General features: G+C 51.7%; 1 protein-coding gene and 1 long non-coding RNA gene across 2 annotated transcripts in view; both read right to left on the reverse strand.

Annotated features, from left to right (window-relative positions):
* The window catches only part of LOC135245258 (regulating synaptic membrane exocytosis protein 1-like), a 106,226-nt gene that overhangs the window by 13,162 nt on the left and 68,712 nt on the right, over positions 1 to 24,352 (reverse strand). The window contains exons 16-27 of the mRNA XM_064318200.1: positions 24,119 to 24,284; positions 22,678 to 22,764; positions 20,880 to 20,942; positions 17,344 to 17,439; positions 15,268 to 15,342; positions 13,432 to 13,503; positions 11,395 to 11,460; positions 9,529 to 9,641; positions 8,654 to 8,683; positions 7,842 to 7,948; positions 7,537 to 7,697; positions 5,377 to 5,597 (exon numbers count right to left, since the gene is read on the reverse strand). Of these exons, the coding sequence (XP_064174270.1) occupies positions 5,377 to 5,597; positions 7,537 to 7,697; positions 7,842 to 7,948; positions 8,654 to 8,683; positions 9,529 to 9,641; positions 11,395 to 11,460; positions 13,432 to 13,503; positions 15,268 to 15,342; positions 17,344 to 17,439; positions 20,880 to 20,942; positions 22,678 to 22,764; positions 24,119 to 24,284 (1,257 nt within the window). The remainder of the gene's footprint in view (positions 1 to 5,376; positions 5,598 to 7,536; positions 7,698 to 7,841; positions 7,949 to 8,653; positions 8,684 to 9,528; positions 9,642 to 11,394; positions 11,461 to 13,431; positions 13,504 to 15,267; positions 15,343 to 17,343; positions 17,440 to 20,879; positions 20,943 to 22,677; positions 22,765 to 24,118; positions 24,285 to 24,352) is intronic.
* LOC135244459 (uncharacterized) lies at positions 113 to 1,584 on the reverse strand. The gene is made up of 2 exons (XR_010326971.1): positions 1,304 to 1,584; positions 113 to 789 (listed from the first exon to the last, which is right to left on the reverse strand). It is a non-coding gene; the product is annotated as an uncharacterized LOC135244459 (long non-coding RNA).

The raw sequence follows: 24,352 nt of genomic DNA on the forward strand, positions 1-24,352 counted from the left end.
GAGAGAGGTATACAGAGAAGAGGTGCGTCTTGAGTTTCCGTTTGAAGGTGCTCAGACACTCTGCTGTTCTGACCTCCACTGGAAGATCGTTCCACCATCGTGGGGCCAGAACTGCAAAGAGTCGAGACCTTGTTGCTGCTCGTGTAGGGGGAGGAATCAGCCGCCCTGTAGTAGCCGATCGGAGCGATCTGGCTGGCTTGTAGGGTCTGATCATCTTCTGCAGATAACCAGGAGCTGACCCCTTGACTGCTTGGAAAGCAAGCACCAGTGTCTTAAACCGGATGCGAGCTTGCACTGGTAGCCAGTGGAGGGAGATGAGGAGGGGAGTGACGTGGGAGTCACGAGGGAGGTTGTAAACCAGACGTGCTGCTGCATTCTGGATGAGCTGGAGGGGTCTGGTGGCTGATGCTGGGAGGCCAGCCAGGAGGGAGTTGCAGTAGTCCAGACGTGACAGTATCATGGCCTGGACCAGGAGCTGTGTGGAATAATTGGTGAGGAGTGGTCTTATTCTGCGGATATTGTACAGGATGAACCTGCACGACCGGGTGGTTGCCGCGATATTCTCAGAGAGTGCCAGCCTGTTGTCCAGCACAACTCCAAGATTTCGGGCACTCTGCGAAGGGTGTAGGGGAGTGACTCCTAAAGAAATGGGCAGATGAGAAGTGGGAGAGGTAAGAGAAGGAATATGGAGAAGTTCCGTTTTGCTTGTGTTGAGCATGAGCTGGTGTTTGGTCATCCAGCTCTGGATGTCACTCAGGCAGGCGGATATGCGATCGGAGACCTGAGTGTCTGTGGGAGAGAAAGAGTAGAAAAGTTGAATATCATCTGCATAGAGATGATATGACATGCCATGGGCGGCAATAACAGGGCCAAGGGACCTAGTATACAGAGAAAAGAGGAGGGGACCAAGGACAGAGCCCTGAGGGACCCCAGTTGTGAGGGGACGAGGAGCTGATACTGCACCGGCCCAGGCAACCTGGAAGGAGCGGCCGGTGAGATAGGACGCAATCCAGTTGAGGGCTGGTCCGCAAATTCCCAATTCTGTCAGGGAAGACAGAAGTGTAGGATGGTCAACGGTGTCGAAGGCAGCTGAGAGGTCAAGAAGAATTAGGACAGATGAACGGGATGCTGCGTGTGCTGCGTGGAGAGACTCAGTGACGGAGAGCAGGGCAGTCTCCGTCGAGTGACCGGGTCTGAAACCAGACTGCTGAGGGTCTTGGAGGTTATGTTTAGAAAGAAAAGAGGAAAGTTGGTTGGACGCAGCACGTTCGAGAGTTTTAGATAGGAATGGAAGAAGGGATACCGGTCTGTAGTTCTGGGTGAGGCAGGGGTCCAGTGTTGGTTTCTTCAGAATGGGGGTGATGTGGGCTCTTTTGAAAGATGACGGGAAGGTGCCAGAAGTCAGGGAGGAGTTAATCAGGTGGGCAATGAAGGGGATAATCTCTGGTGAGATCAGCTGGAGGAGGGTAGAGGGGAGGGGATCAAGGGCACAGGTGGTGGGACGGTGGGAGAGCAAGAGTTGGGAGACATCAGGGAGAGAGAGTGGGGAGAAGGTGGAGAATGTGGGGAGGGTCATAGAGGGGATGGGGGAGGGAAGGGTGGGGAGTCGGGAGGGTCAAGGGAGCTGCGGATGAGTGTGACCTTTGCTTCGAAGAAGGCTGCGAAGTCTTCAGCAGTAAGGGAGGTCTGAGTTGGAGGTGAGGGTTTACTGAGGAGAGAGGAGAAAATTGAAAACAGTTGCCTGGGGTTAGCAATAGATTTGTGTATCTTAGAGTGGTAGTATGTTGCCTTGGCAGTGGCAACTGCTGAGGAGAAGGAGTTCAGTAGGGACTGGTAGGCAGAGAGGTCCGTTGGCATTCTAGACTTCTTCCAGTTCCGCTCTGCTGCACGCAGGGCAGTCCTGACCAGTACATCTGGGTCTGAATCAGTGGCTGATTTTAAGCTGAAAAGGTGTCTGACTGTGAGTTGCAGTAGCACGGTGTCTAGAGGTGTGAAGGCCAGAACACTCACAAGCGCTCTCCTCTCCTGTCACATGACACAGGACCACAGGACCGCAGCGCTCCCCTCTTCACTGTCTGAGACTAACGCTGCCCCTGTTCCGCACATCCACCCCCACCACCCTCGCCTCCCCCACTCCAGCCCTGAGCACAGATGGGGCAGAGGCACAGCAGCATCTGTTTTGGGCAAAGCAGGTTCTGGAAATCTGATTTACAGTCACACATACCGCCAAGCCGCCATCTGATTAATCATCCTCCGGCTTTTTAAGATATTACCCACAAGCTCAGCAGAGAGAGAAGCCAGCAGCTTTTCTCTTTTCTCTTCCTCCTTTTTTTAAAAACCCATTTGTTAAAAGGCAAACGGCCCAGGCTAATATATGGGACTTTAAAGGATATTGGGCCTGGCTTCAAAGGCAGCGGTCCATGTTAAATCTGATAAGAGCCTGCGGTTGATCTCTGGTCGGGTCTTTTGCTTGCCAAGGCTAACAAAGGGCCAAAGAGGCGCACGCACCCCTGTCCCAGTGCTGGGGGGGGGAGGCGCACAGACCCCCTGTCCCAGTGCTGGGGGGGGGGAGGCGCACAGACCCCCTGTCCCAATGCTGGGGGAAGGAGGCGCACGCACCCCTGTCCCAGTGTGAGGGGGGAGGCCCCTGCACCCCTGTCCCAGTGTGGGGGGGGGGGGGGGGGGGGGGTAGGCGCACAGACCACCTGTCCCAGTGTGGTGGGGAGGCCCCTGCACCCCAGTCCCAGTGTGGGGGGAGGAGGCCCATGCACCCCTGTCCCAGATGCACAGGTTTGACTAATCCCCATCCCTCTTCACCACAGGCACAAAGACGCACAGGTCTGGCTAATCCCCATCCCTCTTCACTACAGGCACAGAGATGCACAGGTCTGCCTAATCCCCATCCCTCTTCAGCACAGGCACAGAGATGCGCAGGTCTGACTAATCCCCATCCCTCTTCACCGCAGGCACAGAGACACACAGGTCTGACTAATCCCCATCCCTCTTCACCGCAGGCACAGAGACGCACAGGTCTGACTAATCCCCATCCCTCTTCAGCACAGGCACAGAGACGCACAGGTCTGACTAATCCCCATCCCTCTTCACCACAGGCACAGAGACGCACAGGTATGACTAATCCCCATCCCTCTCCACCACAGGCACAGAGACGCGTGGGGAGCGGCTGTCTTCTGCATTTCAACATATTAGGAAACATAAATAGAACCGTTTTCTTTTTTTTTTAATCGGTGTTTACATTCTTTGCCACGGCCAGATCATAACAGTCATGCCCAGAACACCTCCATCAACCCCGCTACGCGGACCAGCGCTGCTGTCTAAATGCACTACTTCATCTTTTTCTGTTTAGTCCACCATTCATCCAGCAAGCACACTTAACCCAGGTACGGACAAAGCACAATGTGTGAATTCATATAGCACACTGTCTATACAGGTCTTACACATTTGCTTCCTGAAATTTGTAATTGGTTCTCCAGTTTTTGAATGAGTGCAATTTTATTTAACTCACAGTCAGAAGAAAGAGACACAATACATTGCAGGCATTTAGCAGACTCTCTTATCCAGAGCGACTTACACAACCGTATACCCTTATACTACAATGCCACAATACATATCCAAAACATGTACTGAAATACCCAAGGAAAACTGTCCAGTCAGCATATTCCAAAACAGACAAAAGACGGAAACATGCTAGCAGAAACAAGGCAGAAAATGTTCTCCCCCTAAGTTATAGCCCTACAAACATGGAGACTTGCTTGCTGATGCATGACTGAGAACGAGCTCCACTAATTTATAGTTAAAGTAATAAATACTGGTTACTTACAGCGGAGAGAGTCTGAGAGCACAGCGATGTGGGACTGCACTGTTCAGCCTTGTGAGAGGTAGACATAGAGCCTTTGCTTTTAAGCTACGTGTTCTTACGTCACTTAACGAGGCTTAAATGTCAAACAGAGTGTTTTACAGGGTCGTGGGGAGACCCTATATATTCCATTTAAGGTCTGTGGTGTGGTTGAAGTACCCAGGAGCCTCAACATAGACATGGACATTTGTTTAAGTCCATGCTGTGCATTAGCGTAACAACATACAGTACAGGGTTTCACTGAAAACCAATCAGCCAGGCACACAGTATTCAACTGTAGCTGAACAGTTAGACAGACAGTACGCAACTGCAGCCAATCAGATAGGCACACAGTACGCAACTGCAGTCAATCAGATAGGCGCACAGTATTCCATTACAGCCAATCAGTTAGACACACAGTATTCCATTACAGCCAATCAGATAGACACACAGTATTCCATTACAGACAATCAGCTAGACACACAGTATTCCATTACAGCCAATCAGATAAACACACAGTATTCCATTACAGCCAGTCATCTAAGTGCACAGTATTCCATTACAGCCAATCAGACAGACACAGTATTCCATTACAACCAATCAGCTAGACACATGGTATTCCATTACAGCCAATCAGACAGACACACAGTATTCCATTACAACCAATCAGCTAGACACACAGTATTCAATTACAGCCAATCAGATAAACACAGAGTATTCCATTACAGCCAATCAGATAGGCATACTGTATTCCATTACAGCCAATAAGATAGGAATACTGTATTCCATTAAAGCCAATCAGTGGGCCAGTGGGAGGGGTCGAAATCCAGACTGACAGGGAGGCCTGCAGTAGGGAATTGTGGGACAGATATGGGATCGAGGAGGCTGTGCTGTGCCAAGGGCCTAATACAGGGGTGTCAAACTCCAGTCCTGGAGGGCCAAAGTGTCTGCAGGTTTAACTCCAGTCCTGGAGGGCCGCAGAGTCTGCAGGTTTAACTCCAGTCCTGGAGGGCCGCAGTGTCTGCAGGTTTAACTCCAGTCTTGGAGGGCCGCAGTGTCTGCAGGTTTAACTCCAGGCCTGGAGGGCCGCAGCGTCTGCAGGTATTTGTGCTTTCCTTTCAATCAGCAGCCAATTAAGATTTTGAGAATAAGATGTGTGGTCTCTTTAGCCAATCAATGACTTGAATTAATCACTTGTGCTCAAATCAGACAGAAACCAGTAGACACAGCAGCCCTCCAGGACTGGAGTTTGACACCCCTGAACTAATCTAAAAAATAAGATGGCAATGTTGTCACCACACTCACAGAATTAAGCAGAGAGGAGTTCCTCCATCTCAGAACGCACAGGCAACAACCAACAGAACAACTCCACTACACGGTGATTCCCATAAGAATCCTGCAAACAAATCCAGAACGTATCCACCAATCACCATCCGCATTGTTCCATGGGCTGTTACCAACGCATTCGGTGATTGGTGGAGCTCAGCTGTGTGCTGGGTGAGCGAGGGGGGACTGTGACTCACCCGTCTGGCCGAGCTGCGAGGTGCTCCGGCTGCGCCGGGATGGCAGGCCCACGATGGCGACTACGCGGGCGCTCAGGCTGGAGCGGCGCTTCTTCCCCACATTGCCCAGCGAGCCCAGCGCCGTGTCCGACTGGCTGCCGTCCGTGCGCTCCAGCGCATAGATCTCCCCGCTCACGCTCGTGCTCTTCAGCATGCTGCGGCCGGACGGGCGCATCTGCCGGCTGGGGGACAGGGGCAGGGCGGGGGCCACAATGTTTTTAATGCAACTCTGTCAGCTTTTATCTTTCATACCAGGAATCAATTTAGTTGCTCTTCTTTGAACCTTTTTCCAGAGCCTTTATATCTTTCTTGCAGTATGGTCCCCAGAACTTCACACAATACTCCAAGTGTGGTCTAACAAATGTATTGTATAAGATAAGTATAACTTAATTGGATTTATGCTCAATAATTTCAGCTATATATCCCAGCATCCTGTTGACCTTTTCTACTACTACAGCATAGTGCCTAGAACCTGAAAGACTTTGATTAGCTATTCCATTCTTTTTCAAATTGAGCACATTCTAAAAATACCTGCCAGTGGTTTAAAGATGATCTCACCTAACTCTCTGAGTACCCTTGGGTATATGCCATCAGGGCCGGCTGCCTTATTTGTCTTTAGTTTATGTAATTTATCCAGTACTTCTTTATCCTCTATATCAATATCTGCTAAGACATTCTGAATACTGAATATGTCTTCCAGTTTATCAATAACCTTCACTAGTAAAACTCTCAACAAAATAACTATTTCCTACTACAGTATTGAAAGAAACGTCCAGAATTACTTATTGCATCTGGGGCAATTTGTCTTTCAAAGAACCTCTTAGCTTTCTGTAGATATTTTTTAACTTTTGCACACATATTACAATATTCAGCCTTATTACTCTCAGTGCTGCCATTTTTGTATATCTTACACAATTTATTTTATCTCCCGTATGGCTTTGTTAATCCACTGGGGGGAGAGCTTCTATAACTTACTTTTCCTTACCTTTGGAATACATTTACAGTGTCTCAAGAATAACCCTTTTGAACCTGTCCCACTTTCACCCAGGGTAAACTCTCAGCCTGACTGGACAGTGTGCAGCAGGACCCTGGGCTGTGGGGGGCAGTGTGGAGCAGGACCCTGGGCTGTGGGGGGCAGTGTGGAGCAGGACCCTGGGCTGTGGGGGGCAGTGTGGGAGCAGGACCCTGGGCTGTGGGGGGCAGTGTGGAGCAGAACCCTGGGCTGTGGGGGCAGTGTGCAGCAGGACCCTGGGCTGCGGGGGGCAGTGTGGGAGCAGGACCCTGGGCTGTGGGGGGCAGTGTGGAGCAGGACCCTGGGCTGTGGGGGCAGTGTGGAGCAGGACCCTGGGCTGTGGGGGGCAGTGTGCAGCAGGACCCTGGGCTGTGGGGGCAGTGTGGGAGCAGGACCCTGGGCTGTGGGGGGCAGTGTGGAGCAGGACCCTGGGCTGTGGGGGGCAGTGTGGGAGCAGGACTCTGGGCTGTGGGGCTGTGGGGGCAGTGTGGGAGCAGGACCCTGGGCTGTGGGGCTGTGGGGGGCAGTGTGGGAGCAGGACCCTGGGCTGTGGGGCTGTGGGGGCAGTGTGGAGCAGAACCCTGGGCTGTGGGGCTGTGGGGGCAGTGTGGAGCAGGACCCTGGGCTGTGGGGGGCAGTGTGGAGCAGGACCCTGGGCTGTGGGGGCAGTGTGCAGCAGGACCCTGGGCTGTGGGGGGCAGTGTGGAGCAGGACCCTGGGCTGTGGGGGGCAGTGTGGAGCAGGACCCTGGGCTGTGGGGCTGTGGGGGGCAGTGTGGAGCAGGACCCTGGGCTGTGGGGCTGTGGGGGGCAGTGTGGAGCAGGACCCTGGGCTGTGGGGGGCAGTGTGGAGCAGGACCCTGGGCTGTGGGGGGCAGTGTGGAGCAGGACCCTGGGCTGTGGGGCTGTGGGTGCCAGAGAAGCCCAGGCCCTGTCCTGCAGAGGCAGAGAGTGTGCTGCCTTTCAGCTGCTGCTTCGTGCTCAACTGATCCGCCAAAGCACCTGAGCGCACGCTCAGCGCACCTCCCAGAGTGACCAGCGTGTGAATGCGTGAGCGCAGTGGCGCTCCCGCCTGCCCCCTGGTGGCGCGTCCCTGCGCTGCAGGCTCACCTGAGGCGCCCCCTGGGCCGCTCCGACTGTATGGACATGTAGCTGGTGCTGCTGATGCGGGAGGCACTGCTGGCGTGAGAGATGGCCGACACGTCGCTGATGTCGCTGTCCGAGGACTTGGCCGACACGTTGTCACAACTCCGTCGCTGCTCTTTGTAAAGCTGCCGGAAGGGGTGAGAGAGAGAGGGGAGGAGAGAGGGAGACAGAGAGAGAGACAGGCACAAACGTTACGTTCCATTACTGCGCCTGCCTGCGCGTGATAGGCTGACGGGGACGGGGGCCGGCTGTTGTTTGGCTGGGCTCACCTCTCGTTTGTTCCTCAGGTCGCGGCCCGAGTCCTGATTGGGCTGGGCGGTCCTGTAGTTCTGCGCTCTCATCTGCAGCTGTCTGGCTCTGTCCTCCGCTGCCAAAGCTGAGCCACAGGAGGAGAACCACAGGAGCAGAACCACAGGAGCAGAGCCACAGGAGCCACAGGAGCAGAGCCACAGGAGCCACAGGAGCCACAGGAGCAGAACCACAGGGGCCACAGGAGTAGAGCCACAGGAGCCACAGGAGCAGAGCCACAGGAGCCACAGGAGCAGAGCCACAGGAGCCACAGGAGCCACAGGAGCAGAACCACAGGAGCCACAGGAGCCACAGGAGCAGAACCACAGGAGCCACAGGAGCCACAGGAGCAGAGCCACAGGAGCCACAGGAGCCACAGGAGCAGAACCACAGGAGCCACAGGAGCAAAGCCACAGGAGCCACAGGAGCAGAGCCACAGGAGCCACAGGAGCAGAACCACAGGAGCCACAGGAGCCACAGGAGCAGAGCCACAGGAGCCACAGGAGCCACAGGAGCAGAGCCACAGGAGCAGAGCAGATGCACACACTCACATCAGACCAAAATACCAGCACATGAAACAGGTGTCTGACACCTGCGCTAAAGACTTTACTAAATCAAATAATAGATCACTGAACAATAGGGCTTACTGCACCTATGAGATACCTTAAAAATACTTTCATTATAAAACCCACACAAATAGCAGTCAACTCCTATGGGACCCACAAACCCACGCTATACGAACAGTAAGTATCCACAATAATAAAGCTTAACCACGTATGCATAACAACATTACCTTTATCATCAGACTTGTGATTTACGTCTCCTTCAGTGACATGGGGTTGAAAGGATGTGGAATATGAATTAGAAAAGGCAGAGAAACAGAGAACAGAACTAATGAATGTTCAGAGCTAATGTTGAGTGATGCTACACAGGGATCAGCCACACAGCACAGAGACTAATGCTCTTAAGAGAACAGGCTGAATGGCAGTGTTAAAGGCTATGGTTAATGATGGGAGAATCTCTGCCAGCACCAACACACACACACACACACTCACTCACACACACACACACACGCACACTCTCACTCATACACACGCACGCACGCACACACACACACACACGCACACACTCTCATTCATATACACACACACACGCATGCGCACACACACACACACACACTCTCACTCATGTACACACACACACGCACACACTCTCATTCATATACACACGCACGCACGCGCACACTCTCACTCACATACACACATACGCACACACTCTCACTCACATACACACACACACACGCACACACTCTCACTCACATACACACACACGCACACACTCTCACTCACATACACACACACACACACACACGCACACACTCTCACTCATATACACATGCACGCACGCACTCATGTACATACACACACACACACACACACACATCCATGCGTACACACACACACTCACGCACACACATACACACACACATCCATGCGTACACACACACACTCACGCACACTCATACACACACACACAGACACACGCACACACGCATACGCACACACACACACACTCTCACTCATACACGCACGCACACACACACACACACACACACATCCATGCGTACACACACACACATGCACACACACACACACACGCACAGCGTACCTTGCTCTATGCTGCTGCTCTTTGTGGGGACCTGAGGGAGCTGCCGGCCCCTGCGGTTGTGGGCAGGAGTCCCTGTGGCAGAGGAGTTGGCGGGACTGCTGTGAGGGTGTGTCCTGAGGAACAGCACATATTCACCACATCAACACGCCATATCAGCACCTCGCAAAACACTGCCTTCCCAGCACATCACTGCACACAGCGGCCGGGGGACTCAGACAGGAAGGGAAAGAGTGGGGAAGAACGCAGGTTATTTTCAATAAGAGGAAACACACAGCAGCTCACCACACAAGTGCACCTATGCACTATTGTTATTTATACAAGTGCACCTATGCACAAACTGTGCACTGTGCAATGCAGTGCAGTATTCAGTGTGAACAACATGATGTTCAATGTACATAGGGCAGTGTTCAGTGTACACAGCGTAGTGTTCAGTGTGCATGGTGCAGTGTTCAGTGTGCACAGAGCAGTGTTCAGTGGGCACAGCACAGTGTTCAGTGCATACAGTGCAGTGTTCAGTGTGCACAGCACAGTGTTCAGTGGGCACAGCACAGTGTTCAGTGTGCACAGTGCCGTGTTCAGTGGGCACAGAGCAGTGTTCAGTGGGCACAGGGTAGTGTTCAGTGTGCATAGTGCAGTGTTCAGTGGGCACAGAGCAGTGTTCAGTGTGCACAGTGCAGTGTTCAGTGTGCACAGTGCAGTGTTCAGTGGGCACAGAGCAGTGTTCAGTGTGCACAGTGCAGTGTTCAGTGGGCACAGAGCAGTGTTCAGTTTGCATAGTGCAGTGTTCAGTGTGCACAGAGCAGTGTTCAGTGTGCACAATGCAGTGTTCAGTGGGCACAGAGCAGTGTTCAGTGTGATCAGGGCAGTGTTCAGTGGGCACAGAGCAGTGTTCAGTGTGCACAGTGCAGTTTAAAGACAGAAGCAGGGTGCTGGCAGCAGTGAGGTAGGGAGAGGCTGTTGCCGGTGGAGACGAGACAGGAAGCAGGGAAAGACACAGCTGATCTGTGAGCACCTGTCCGGCTGTGCGGAATCAGAGCAGGACGAGCTACGGCCCAGCAGGCTCAGAGGCCGCAAGGGCCCCCTCTTTCCCCTAGAGCCCCGCAAGACAGAGGTAGGCTGTATGCTGGAGAGACAGCCCACCAGGAAGGACAGGCAGAGCAGCATGCAAAACAGAAAGAGAAGGATCGCACTTCAAATATAAACAAATATAAAGGGAGTACTGTAGACAAGAGAAACCAGCTGACCAAAACACTGACACAGCGACAACATTAGGGAAAGAGAGAGGCACAGACAGATCCCCGGGGCTCAGTGCACACGAAGCATCGTCAGCTAGCATACAGCACTGTACATCATCAACACCGGTACATAACACACTGCTTCAATATGACCAGAGCTGAGGAAAAAAATCAGCTAGCATACATCACCAACACCGGTACATAACACGCTGCTTCAACATGACCAAAGCTGAGGAAAAAAGTAGCAAATCCTGGCTCTCAGAAACGGTTTTTACCACAGCACAACGGGGATCATGTGGTAATAAAACATGCAGCCGCACATCTGTGGAGAGCAAAAGACAGCGACCTCCACTGATCAGTCCAGTGAAGCTGGCCAAATCCCCACCGCTAGTTACCGCACTCTCAGACACTCAACGCACAATCCCACAATCCCACACTCCGAACCGCAGCTTTGAGCAAAACTCAAACAGACACGCAATGGACCGCTGTGCAGTGTGGAAGGAAACTGACGCGTCTGATAGACCTGCGACTGAGAGGATCAGCGTGCGCGAATCAAAGGCGGACGAGAGGCTGCGTGTGGAGGGGCGCGGGGTGAACACGGCTGGGCTGGCGTGAGCGCGGGGGGGCCTACCTGCCGCTGACAGGGCACTTCCTGCCCAGCGTGGGACAGCCGGACGCCTCCAGGCCTCGGGGCTGCCTGCACACGGGGACACATGAGCAAAGCCGCAGGGGCACAGACCGAACAACGATGGATGGAAATGAGCGAATGCAGGAGCGGCCGGGTCAGAGCACACTTAACACTGTGTTCCTATTGCTCCTGCACACTCAATGTGTTCCTAACGCTCCTGCACACTCAATGTGTTCCTAACACTCCTGCACACTGTGTTCCTAACGCTCCTGCACACTGTGTTCCTAACACTCCTGCACACTGTGTTCCTAACGCTCCTGCACACTTGTGTCCTAACCTCCTGCACACTGTGTTCCTAACGCTCCTGCACACTCATGTGTTCCTAACCTCCTGCACACTGTGTTCCTAACACTCCTGCACACTGTGTTCCTAACGCTCCTGCACACTCAATGTGTTCCTAACACTCCTGCACACTGTGTTCCTAACGCTCCTGCACACTCAATGTGTTCCTAACACTCCTGCACACTGTGTTCCTAACGCTCCTGCACACTCAATGTGTTCCTAACACTCCTGCACTCTCAATGTGTTCCTAACGCTCCTGCACACTCAATGTGTTCCTAACACTCCTGCACACTGTGTTCCTAACGCTCCTGCACACTGTGTTCCTAACACTCCTGCACACTCAATGTGTTCCTAACGCTCCTGCACACTGTGTTCCTAACGCTCCTGCACACTGTGTTCCTAACGCTCCTGCACACTGTGTTCCTAACTCCTGCCACCTGTGTTTTACGCTCCTGCACACTGTGTTCCTAACGCTCCTGCACACTGTGTTCCTAACGCTCCTGCACACTGTGTTCCTAACGCTCCTGCACACTCAATGTGTCCCTAACGCTCCTGCACACTGTGTTCCTAACGCTCCTGCACACTCAATGTGTTCCTAACACTCCTGCACACTGTGTTCCTAACGCTCCTGCACACTCAATGTGTTCCTAACACTCCTGCACACTCAATGTGTTCCTAACGCTCCTGCACACTCAATGTGTTCCTAACGCTCCTGCACACTCAATGTGTTCCTAATGCTCCTGCACACTCAATGTGTTCCTAACACTCCTGCACACTCAATGTGTTCCTAACGCTCCTGCACACTCAATGTGTTCCTAACGCTCCTGCACACTCAATGTGTTCCTAACGCTCCTGCACACTCAATGTGTTCCTAACGCTCCTGCACACTCAATGTGTTCCTAACGCTCCTGCACACTCAATGTGTTCCTAACACTCCTGCACACTGTGTTCCTAACACTCCTGCACACTGTGTTCCTAACGCTCCTGCACACTGTGTTCCTAACACTCCTGCACACTGTGTTTCTAACGCTCCTGCACACTGTGTTCCTAACGCTCCTGCACACTCAACGTGTTCCTAACACTCCTGCACACTGTGTTCCTAACGCTCCTGCACACTCACTGTGTTCCTAACGCACACTCAACGCTTCGCAATGCTCCGGGGAATTTCTCAGTGATAGAGCAGCGTTCAGGGCAATCGCAGGACCAGTGCTGCTGATCCACACAATGCATCAGAATGAGTACGGCTCAAAATAACAGATGCAAACAGTTCACAACAAAAATGTGAATAGAAGCTTCTCTCACTTTTTTGAGCAATTTTAAGAACAGATATAAATGTTACAAGAAGCTAACCAGCAGAAAAGATGCCCCTGGGGAAACAAAGTGTTAAAGTGCTTATTTGATTACTTTTATTACTATTCACTGCTTTGTGATTATCCATTTTTTTGTGTGCTAACTTGCAAAGCACACGGGATTGCAATTAATTGTATGGAAAGTTTTGGTTATTATTATTACTGGATGTAATAGCTTGTCCTTGGTATGTACTGAACACGTGAGCACTCTAACAGTCAGGAGAGCTGATGTGATGGAGGCGGGTTGGTGTGTGAACAGTAAATGGTGGTCTGCATGGTTTTCGGGTCCAGGCCAGGGGTGTGTGAGTGTGGTCCACCCCTGCTGTCCCCAGGGTGAGTCTCCATGTACCTCCGAGCCTCAGGACTGGCACTAAGGTGGTTCACCATCTCCTGTGTGGGGACAACAGGTTCCACCGTCCAGCTGCTCGGTGAACCGGGGCGCAGGTGGAGGTGAGTACACGGGTGGAGGGGAGGGGGGTGGGACAGACACAGACACACGGGCGATTACACACCAAGCGGGCGAAATGGAGGGGGGTACACACGGGACAGCATGTCACCAGCAGGGTCCTCAGGGTGTCGTGCGGTCAGTGTGACAGATGTGTGGCAGATGTGTGGCAGATGTGTGACAGATGTGTGACAGATGTGTGACAGATGTGTGGCAGATGTGTGGCAGATGTGTGACAGATGTGTGGCAGATGTGTGGCAGATGTGTGGCAGATGTGTGACAGATGTGTGGCAGATGTGTGGCAGATGTGTGACAGATGTGTGACAGATGTGTGGCAGATGTTTGGCAGATGTGTGACAGATGTGTGGCGCGTTTACGATGGACCTGCAAGAATGCAAGAATGGCCTCGGAATCAGGCCATAGTGAACTGGCCAGAATCGAATTTGAATTTTACTAAATGATTGCAGTTTGCATTGTGTCAAATGTGATAACATCCGTAAGTATGAAGTTATATGCAGTCATTGTGTAATGCAATGCTTATGGCAGTGTAATGTGAGCTTTCTGGCACATGATGTAGTTGACACACAAAATACTGAGGGAAACACTGAAGATGAGGACAGATGTCCAACCGGACTCTTATGTGGTGAAAGCAGTGTGGGGCACACGGCTAAGGGAGCGGCTTTACTGCCAGCTACAATCTAGCATCTGCACTCTAAAACGCGATGGTGTCGCACCAGAAATCCTGAAGGTTTTGGGAAAAAACTTCAAAGCTTCCAATGGGAACTGAGCTTGAGGAATTAAGATTTACTGAAACCATAACCAAACTTGAGCAATTTTATATTGATGTGAAATGAAAGAAAAATATCTTTCAGGAAACATGAGCAGAGCAGCCATTCGTTTTAGAGTGCATCACAGCATCTACGGCAACACAAGGTCAGGAGGCCACAGACTACGTACTAACAGAGATCTAGACTACAGGCTACTGGAGTGGAGAGGGGGTCAGTCCTGGGCTAGGGACCAGGGGAAGGTGAGGGTGCAGGGTTGGGGGGAGAGGGGGTCAGTCCTGGGCTGGGGACCAGGGGAAGGTGGGGGTGCAGGTGGTCAGTCCCAGTCTGGGGACCAGGGGAAGGTGGGGGTGTAGGGTTGGGGGAAGAGGGGGTCAGTCCTGGGCTGGGGACCAGGGGAAGGTGGGGGTGCAGGTGGTCAGTCCCAGTCTGGGGACCAGGGGAAGATGGGGTGTAGGGTTGGGGGGAGAGGGGATCAGTCCTGGGCTGGGGACCAGGGGAAGGTGGGGGTGCAGGGTCTGGGGGAGAGGGGGTCAGTCCTGGGCTGGGGACCAGGGGAAGGTGGGGGTGCAGGTGGTCGGTCCCAGTCTGGGGACCAGGGGAAGGTGGGGGTGTAGGGTTGGGGGAGAGGGTGTCAGTCCTGGGCTGGGGACCAGGGGAAGGTGGGGGTGCAGGTGGTCGGTCCCAGTCTGGGGACCAGGGGAAGGTGGGGGTGCAGGGTTGGGGGGAGAGGGGTCAGTCCTGGGCTGGGGACCAGGGGAAGGTGGGGGTGCAGGTGGTCAGTCCCAGTCTGGGGACCAGGGGAAGGTGGGGGTGCAGGGTTGGGGGGAGAGGGGGTCAGTCCTGGGCTGGGGACCAGGGGAAGGTGGGGGAGAGGGGGTCAGTCCTGGGCTGGGGACCAGGGGAAGGTGGGGGTGCAGGGTTGGGGGGGGGGGAGGGGGTCACTAGGCAGTACCTGTCATCTTCGGGGGAGGCGTGCTGAATTAGTATCCTGGGGCTGGCGGGCCTGCGGGGGAGGGGCTGGAAGCACCTGAGCATGTCCCACAGCGCCCCGCCCCGAGCGGGGAGACAGGAGAGACAGGGTGAGAGAGGGCGGGGCCAGCCGCTCTGATAGGTGCACGGTACAGGGGGGCGGAGTCTGATGCCAGGTAACCTGTCAACCTGCGACCAGTGATCACCTGCCCCATTATTTCCTCTGGACAGAAAACTAAACCTAACCCTGAATTAGCAGACAAGTGCAGTAGGGCCTTAAAGATATCAAATACAAGATGCACAAATAACATCTCCCTCCGAGGCTGTTTTATAGTTTACCATCTGACCAATTACACGGCATAAGAGTCACCAAACACTGAACACTGATTTTAACAGGAGATACAGGGTACCAACACTGACACTTATGGGAACACACAGGTTTGATGACTGGTATACGAACACTAACATATAAAAATAAATTCATGGACTTTGAGCACTACACTGCGAGCCTACTTTTTTCTTTTTTTTACAAAAAAGTAGTTTGGACAGGGAAACTATGTGTGTCTCATTAATCAAAAAAGGCTTTGGAACTGATTGTTTCCCCTTAGGGGAACAAGTAGACAGGATGCAGTAAATAAGACACCCTTTTATAAAGATAACTGAACCTTTTTGGAACACAGTTTCAAAAGATAAAATAGAGAGTAATATCATAAGCACATAAAAATAAGCACATCATTACACATTACACAGTTTCTGATGTGGTGGTCAGGGATGGTTATTCCGGCTGACCGGCTGAATTAGTTCTCTGAGTGCACACACACACGCACGCACACACGCACGCACACACACACGCACACGCACACGCACACGCACACGCACGCACACACACGCACATACACACTCACGCACACACACACACACACATGCACGCACACACGCACGCACACCCGCACACACACACACGCACGCACACACACACTCACGCACACACGCACACACACACGCACGCACGCACACACACTCACACATGCACGCACACGCACACACACTCACACGCACGCACGCACACGCACGCACGCACGCACACATGCACGCACGCACGCACACGCACACACGCACGCACACACTCACACACACGCACGCACACACGTACGCACACATGTACGCACGCACACGCGCGCACACACATACACTCGCACGCACACACTCACGCACACACGCATGCACACGCACACGCACGCACGCACACACACACGCGCGCGCATACACACACACACACTCACACACACATACAAGCACACTCACACACGCAACATACACACACACACACACACACATGCATACACACACACTCACACATGTGTGCATACACACACACACATACAAGCACTCACACACACACACACACACACTCACACACACAAATGCATACACACACACATACAAGCACACTCACGCACACACATGCATACACACACACACACCCATGCACACGCACACTCACACATGTGCGGATACACACACACGCACTAACACACACATATACTCTCACACACACAGCACTCACACACACAAACAGCACATACACAGGCATACATAGCACACACACAGCACACACACATGCATACCCATGCATACACACACGCATACACGCACACACACAGCACACACACACACACATGCATACACACACACACTCAAACACACACACAAATAGCAATAAAAAACACACATGTACTCTCACACACGCAGTACATACGTGCACACGCACACACACATGCACACACACACAGCGCACACACACTCACGCACGCACACACACACACACACACACTCAAACACACACACACACACAAAGCAATCAAATACACACACACACTCTTACACACACAGCACACACGTGCACATGCACACACACACACATGGCAAAAACTACGGTAAGCCTAATCTACTGACACACAAAATACACAATGCAGCTCTACACTCCGTCACATGGAATGTGTTTCTACTAAGCAGCAGCACACACCATAGTAAAAAAGGCAAAAACTCCTCTGTGTACCTTTCTGGCTCATCTGATTGGAAGCTAGTGTCTGCTTTCAAACAGGTGGCGCTAGCACTCTTAGCCCTGTCAAGGGCAGGCTGCAGATCACTAGCGCTATAATGGAGAAGGAGGAAGATGGAGAGAAACAACAGAAAACACAAAGAAAACAGCATGTTAGATATGAGACCATGAGGAGCTGGAACAAGAGTGCAGGCAGGCTCTCCAGCGGCTGCAGGAGAAAAGGAGAGGGAGCTGGGGGTGCCTCGGGTGGGCTGGGGGGGTTGGGTGGGGTGGGGGTGTGGTATTGGGGGAGCTGAGGGCAGGGTGAAATCGAGTCTGAGGTCCCTCTTTGTGGAGATTGAATGTGTAAGTGGATGGATATTGTATAAATTGGGGGCATTCAGTCTCGTGCGAAAAGGGCTGGTGAGGGTGCCAGTTGTTGTTGTAGCCCAATGCTAAGACACCTGATTCTACCGATTGATGTGTTGATTGAAGACCATGATTAGTTAACCAGTTGACTCAAGTGAGGTAATACTGGGCAAAAGCACAAACCACACCCACACTGGGCCTTTTCTGGATAAGACTGCACAGCCCGGGTATACGAGCTGGGCTATGGTGAGGGGAGTGACAGGGGGAGGGGCTGTGTGTGGGGGGGAGTGTGGCTTATCAGCTCTTACCTATTGGTGACCTCATCAGTGAACCTGAGCAGGAGTGTGAGGCTGCTGTCTGAGGACCTGCTGCTATTGGGCTTCAGCCTTGACTGGGTCGCTTGGCGTGCAGGGAGGGTGGAGCTTCACACGCAGATGAGCATGCACGCAAACACGCATACGCGTGCAGGCACGCAAACACGCATACGCGTGCAGGCACGCAAACACGCATACGCACCGAAAGCAAATCAAAAACAAATCAAAGAACATAATCCCAAAATAATCCCAAGGAAGGGGAATGACAGAGGAAGGTGAACAGACACGTGTCTGTGGATAATTTTGGTTTGGGCTGGGGAAGGGCCCTTGGCCTGGGCAAGCAGGCCAGTAAGGAAATGTGCTGTTTCTCAGTGCCAATGCTATTTCCCCCGATGCTGCCTTTCAGGAAGAGCACAGAATGGTAATTTTGCCCTTTATTATCCACAGATCACCAATAATTTAGAGGGAAACTGTGTAGGTTTGCTGCACCATGCACACGTAAGCTAGTACGTCTATCTTCAAAACATACATCAATATATCTTATAGTACCAAATACAGATTCGTGCCATCACTCTCTGCCAGGCCATTTACAGCATGAGCAATGCACACAAAGCTCAGCAGTAACTTTTACAATCTGCCATGGAAACCCCACAGAATCCTGGGATAGCTACAGAAGAAGCCTTGTTCTCTTAGTCGTCCTAAATGACTGTTGTTCTTAAAGTTGACCCGGGAGTCGGGACCCCAATTAGTAGAGCACGCCCACATTAATCCTTAATCTAAGGTTTCAGAACACTTTTTAAAAGTCATGAAAGTGAGGGATAACAGTGCACTGGCGATGACAGTTTTCCTAAAAGCACACACTAAAGACATGCTTGTGATGTTTTTAACCGGAGGAGCCACTTTGCCCCTGGTGCTAACCATAACAGGCCCTATGAAAACACATGCCACATATGTGCCAGGAGACAGTGCAGTCAAATATCCTGCGAATACAAACCTATACAGTAACATATGATAGTTAGCCACATAGCTAGCTGGGTCCGCGTCGGGCTGTTCTAGGCCGCACACTGACCCATAGAGAGCTGGCATGTGTGCAGGGCGCAGAATCAAGCAAGGAAGACATGAAATGAAAAAGCACAGAAACGAGCAGAGAGGCAGGTTGAGCATTCAGGGAAACGCAGCGCAGCTCGGAAAGCCTGCGGGTTAGGACTGAGAGCTAATTACACAGAGGAGAGGAGCAGGAAGCAGGGTTTGTGAGCACGGTACGATGTTCCCACGTTACTGAATGACACCTGAAATGAGTGCTGGGAGAGTGAGGCTCCAAAAGCCCTGGGACGGGTGGAAATGCAGTGCATTTGTGCTCTTAGCCATTGCATTTCCTCATATGTACCAGTTTGAACCAATAAAAATAGCACATTATTGTGATTCCAAACGCTGTGATTGGTTCAAATCGTGAGTGACAGACAGCTCGGGTCAGCGCTTGTTTGATCTCCATTTCCAGTTTCACAACAGATCATTCTCCCATCACTGCCTAGAGTTACACGTGAACCGTATCATCCAATAGGAGTCAAATAAACTGTGAGGGGGCATTTTAGGAAAGAATGAGGATGGAGATAGGGCATTGGGCATGGGTGGGGGTGGGGGGTCTGTTTCCTTGGCGACCTATGGCAACTTACCTGTATAAGTCCTTATGAATACCATTCACTAACAGGGGCATCTTAGGTGGCAGTGTTTTACTGTACCTAGATGAGCTCCTTGTGGTGTCAACAGAACAAGCATGCAAGAAAGGTGACATTTGAAAGGAAAATTAAAATGAAAAATAAAAAATAAATAAAATGTATTTAATACTAATTAATAACAGATTGTTCTGACGCACAACACTATAAGGATAGAACAGAAATCCCTTCATCGCCTCCCATTCATGTGGGCATACGCAGCCATTATAAATGCAGAATATGTCTGGGGGATTTGGACCTGTGTTACTCAGCGCAGTCATCCCACAGTATGAGTTACTCAAAGCATGAGCACATTCAGGCCAGAGGTGTCCATGAAATAAATGTGTCAAAACGTTCACTTCCTGTCGAAATGTGCACTTCCTGTTAAAATGTGCACTTCCTGTCAAAATGTCATGTAGCACACACGAGCCGTCATGTAGCACACACACACACACAAGTCCGTCATTTAGCACACACACACACGCACACACACACACACCCAAGCCTGTCATATAGCACACACACACACACACACACACACACAAGCCTGTCATGTAGCACACACACACACACGAGTCCGTCATGTAGCACACACACACACAAGCCCATCATGTAGCACACACACACACACACCCAAGCCTGTCATGTAGCACACACACACACACGAGTCCGTCATGTAGCACACACACACACAAGCCCATCATGTAGCACGCACACACACACACACACACACGAGCCCGTCATGTAGCACACACACATATGAGCTCAGTGGGGCACGGGGTCAGGTGTTATTCTGAGGATTAAGCACTGTGACAGTCACCTATGTTTTGTAGTTGTCCAATGACCATAATATGCACTTTTAGTACGTTGCTTTGGATAAAAGCGTCTGCTAAATAAACGTAATGTAATGTAATGTCACAGAGGAGGGAGAACAGGCTACTTGAACGGAACGCTAATTTCAGCTGTTTGGAAGAACGCAGATCTGTGCAGCAAGCCTGAGAGAGAGAATAAATACAGTTCCCCAGTGACATCATCACTCCCAGCTTTACCGCTGTCTCTGCACTCAGAGTCACAGAGCGTGCCGCGGTGGAGGAGGACCATGACGCCTGTTATCAATGACAAACTGGCAGTAATGACAGGTGGAATGCGTGCGCGTTACCTTCTGGTGTGCAGGCTCTCCGCGCTCCTGCCTCGAATTGATCTGCGGATCATGATGAACTCACTGTGTTACCATGGTGATGGATGGATGACGCGAGAGATTCGACAACCCGAGAGCAAAAGCAGGGGCACATGGAAAGAACACGGAACACACGGGTGAGAGAGCGGAGAACACGGGAACAGAACCCAAACACACCTGAGCACGGGCATGATCATGGCTTTAAGAGAACACAAGGTTCTGCCTAGCTGTGTGCACACTTACATTAGCAGTCAGTACCATCACATAATCAGATAAATGGAAGAGTTAGCCCTCTGGCTGCTATTAGAGGAAACACTTTTTCCCAAGAAAGGCCACTGTTCATTCAGTTCAGCAGTTTTCCCACAGCACAGCGAAACTGGAAACAACAGCGCCCCTAAGTGGTGAATATCAGCCAAACACAGAGCTGGAGATAAAATATATTTTACAAGATAAAGATCAGGCAGTATGCATGGAACCTGTTTAGGCTTTATCCACAAATGTGAGAAACCCTACAGACACAAATGGAATAAATTCAAACGGTAAAGAATAAACAGCCTGAAGCCCCAGGAACAAAAATCCCACTGCAAATGTTACACAAAAATAATGGACTTGTACAGTGGTCAGCAAGGCAAGTTCAAAACAGACAAATATAGGAGAGCAGCCACACTGCTTGTTTGATCAAATTGTTCAGTGTGTGTCGAGTTTTTGCTGAATTAGTGATCAATTTTAAAAATCATAAGAATGGCCAACCAAAGTTATGTTTTTATCTATGAATTTATTTTTTATTTACTTTTACTTTTTTTATTTTGTTTTCCATATCTCATGGTTTAAATCACCCATATCACCCCAGGGGATGTGCTTTCTGGTTAGCTGTCCCACCTGTTTTCTATAAATAAGGCAGTCCAAATCAAATCATGTTTGTACTAAGGCGAGAGCTACCATGACCACAGAACTGTTCTTGGTGCCAGTGGGTTATTGAATGAGGAGCACGCTCATCACATGACCATGAAGGCTTTCATGACATCACTAGTGCATGTAACCAATAGAAACATACACTATAAGACTGGGATACCTAAAGGTGACCAGCTTTCATCACAAAATAAGACATGAGTAGTGGCTCACAGAGTGGGTGAAATAAGCCAGACTGAGGCAGTGTGTTTCCCCTGAACCAGCATAGACGCTGGTGCTTCCTGGTGCCATTAAAGGCTGCACACACACACACACACACACACACATCTACTCGCAGCTGCAGGCTACCCCACTCCTAGCTTCTGATTTCCCTCCAAACTACTCTGAGCTGAGAGGGCGGGGCTACTCTGGGACTGAGGAAAATAGCCAGGTGGCTAAATTAAGTGCAACGCATCACATGATTGACATGAATGCGTTTAACTGTACACTGCCCCTTATGGATAAATTAATGAAATAAAAGTAGACTGGTGCATCAGGGTGGTCCCACCATAGCCCTCAGTAAATAAACCTCAATGATGCAATACCAGGTCATGTGACTGTAGAAGAGTGCTGACCAATCCTGTTCCCTGGAGATCTACCATCCTGTAGGTCTTCATTTCAACCCTAATTTGGCACACCTGATTCTCATTAGCAAGACAACAAAATCTCTAGCTGTTGAATGAGGTGTGCTTTGGTACGGCTGGAGAGAAAATTTACAGGAGGGTAGATCTCCAGGAACATCGTTGGTTACCGCTGTTGCAGAAGAAGAACCCCAACCAACCCCCCCGCCCCCCGCCCCCCGCCCCCCGCCCCCCGCGCGGACTGACGGTACCTGTCCTCAGAGTACTCCCGCTCCTGTTGCCCCCGGTAACGAGTTGGGGACCGGGACTGCCGCCCATGGTGGATCTCATCCAGACTCCTGAAACAGACCCGGAAAAGTTTAAACAGTACATACATTTTTACTCTCTTACCACCGTATATTATTATTAAATTATACATACACATACATATTCATTCATCTATTGTGTGGTATTTATAATGCTTAATGTACAGTGAGAATGTAAGTTTGCCATGGTAGGTAAAAAAAAGCTGGTCTGATGGAGGTGAGCTGTGGGTGAGGCTGTGATGGAGGTGAGGCTGTGATGGAGGTGAGCTGTGGGTTAGGCTGTGATGGAGGTGAGGCTGTGGGTTAGGCTGAGATGGAGGTGAGCTGTGGGTTAGGCTGAGATGGAGGTGAGCTGTGGGTTAGGCTGTGATGGAGGTGAGCTGTGGGTGAGGCTGTGATGGAGGTTAGGCTGTGGGTTAGGCTGAGATGGAGGTGAGCTGTGGGTTAGGCTGTGATGGAGGTGAGCTGTGGGTGAGGCTGTGATGGAGGTAAGGCTGTGAGTTAGGCTGTGATGGAGGTGAGCTGTGCGTTAGGTTGTGATGGAGGTGAGGCTGTGGGTTAGGCTGTGATGGAGGTGAGGCTGTGGGTGGGGCTGTGATGGAGGTGAGCTGTGGGTGAGGCAGAGATGGAAGTGAGCTGTGGGTTAGGTTGTGATGGAGGTGAGCTGTGGGTGAGGTTGTGATGGAGGTGAGGCTGTGGGTTAGGCTGTTATGGAGGTGAGGCTGTGGGTTAGGCTGTGATGGAGGTGAGCTGTGGGTGAGGTTGTGATGGAGGTGAGCTGTGGGTGAGGCTGTGATGGAGGTGAGGCTGTGGGTTAGGTTGTGATGGAGGTGAGGCTGTGGGTTAGGCTGTGATGGAGGTGAGCTGTGGGTTAGGTTGTGATGGAGGTGAGGCTGTGGGTGAGGCTGTGATGGAGGTGAGCTGTGGGTGAGGCAGTGATGGAGATGAGCTGTGGGTTAGGCTGTGATGGAGGTGAGGCTGTGGGTGAGCTGTGGGTTAGGTTGTGATGGAGGTGAGGCTGTGGGTTAGGGTGTGATGGAGGTGAGGCTGTGGGTTAGGGTGTGATGGAGGTGAGGCTGTGGGTTAGGGTGTGATGGAGGTGAGGCTGTGGGTATGGGTGTGTGATGGAGGTGAGCTGTGGGTGAGCTGTGAAGGTGGTGTGGTTAGGTGTGATGGAGGTGAGCTGTGGTGTGAAGGTGAGCTGTGGGTAGGCTGTGATGGAGGTGAGGCTGTGGGTGAGGCTGTGATGGAGGGGAACTGTGGGTTAGGCTGTGATGGAGGTGAGGCTGTGGGTTAGGCTGCGATGGAGGTGAGTTGTGATGGAGGTGAGCTGTGGGTTAGGCTGTGATGGAGGTGAGGCTGTGGGTTAGGCGGTACGGTGCCTGACCTCTGCAGGGGCACGCTGGGGGGGCGGGACCGGCCCCTGTCCTGCTCCTCGCGGTGCGGGGACACAGAGCGCGAGCGCTGCTGACAGGCCCTCTGCTGCTCCGGCACCGCCAGCGTGCTGGACCTCTCTCTGTCTCTCTCTCTCTCCCGGGAGCGTCCCTCCCCACCTGCACACACACACACACACACCACACACACACACACACACACACACCAACACACACCACCACACACG

The sequence above is a fragment of the Anguilla rostrata genome, chromosome 18 (assembly GCF_018555375.3).
Source record: "Anguilla rostrata isolate EN2019 chromosome 18, ASM1855537v3, whole genome shotgun sequence".
Taxonomy (NCBI): domain Eukaryota; kingdom Metazoa; phylum Chordata; class Actinopteri; order Anguilliformes; family Anguillidae; genus Anguilla; species Anguilla rostrata.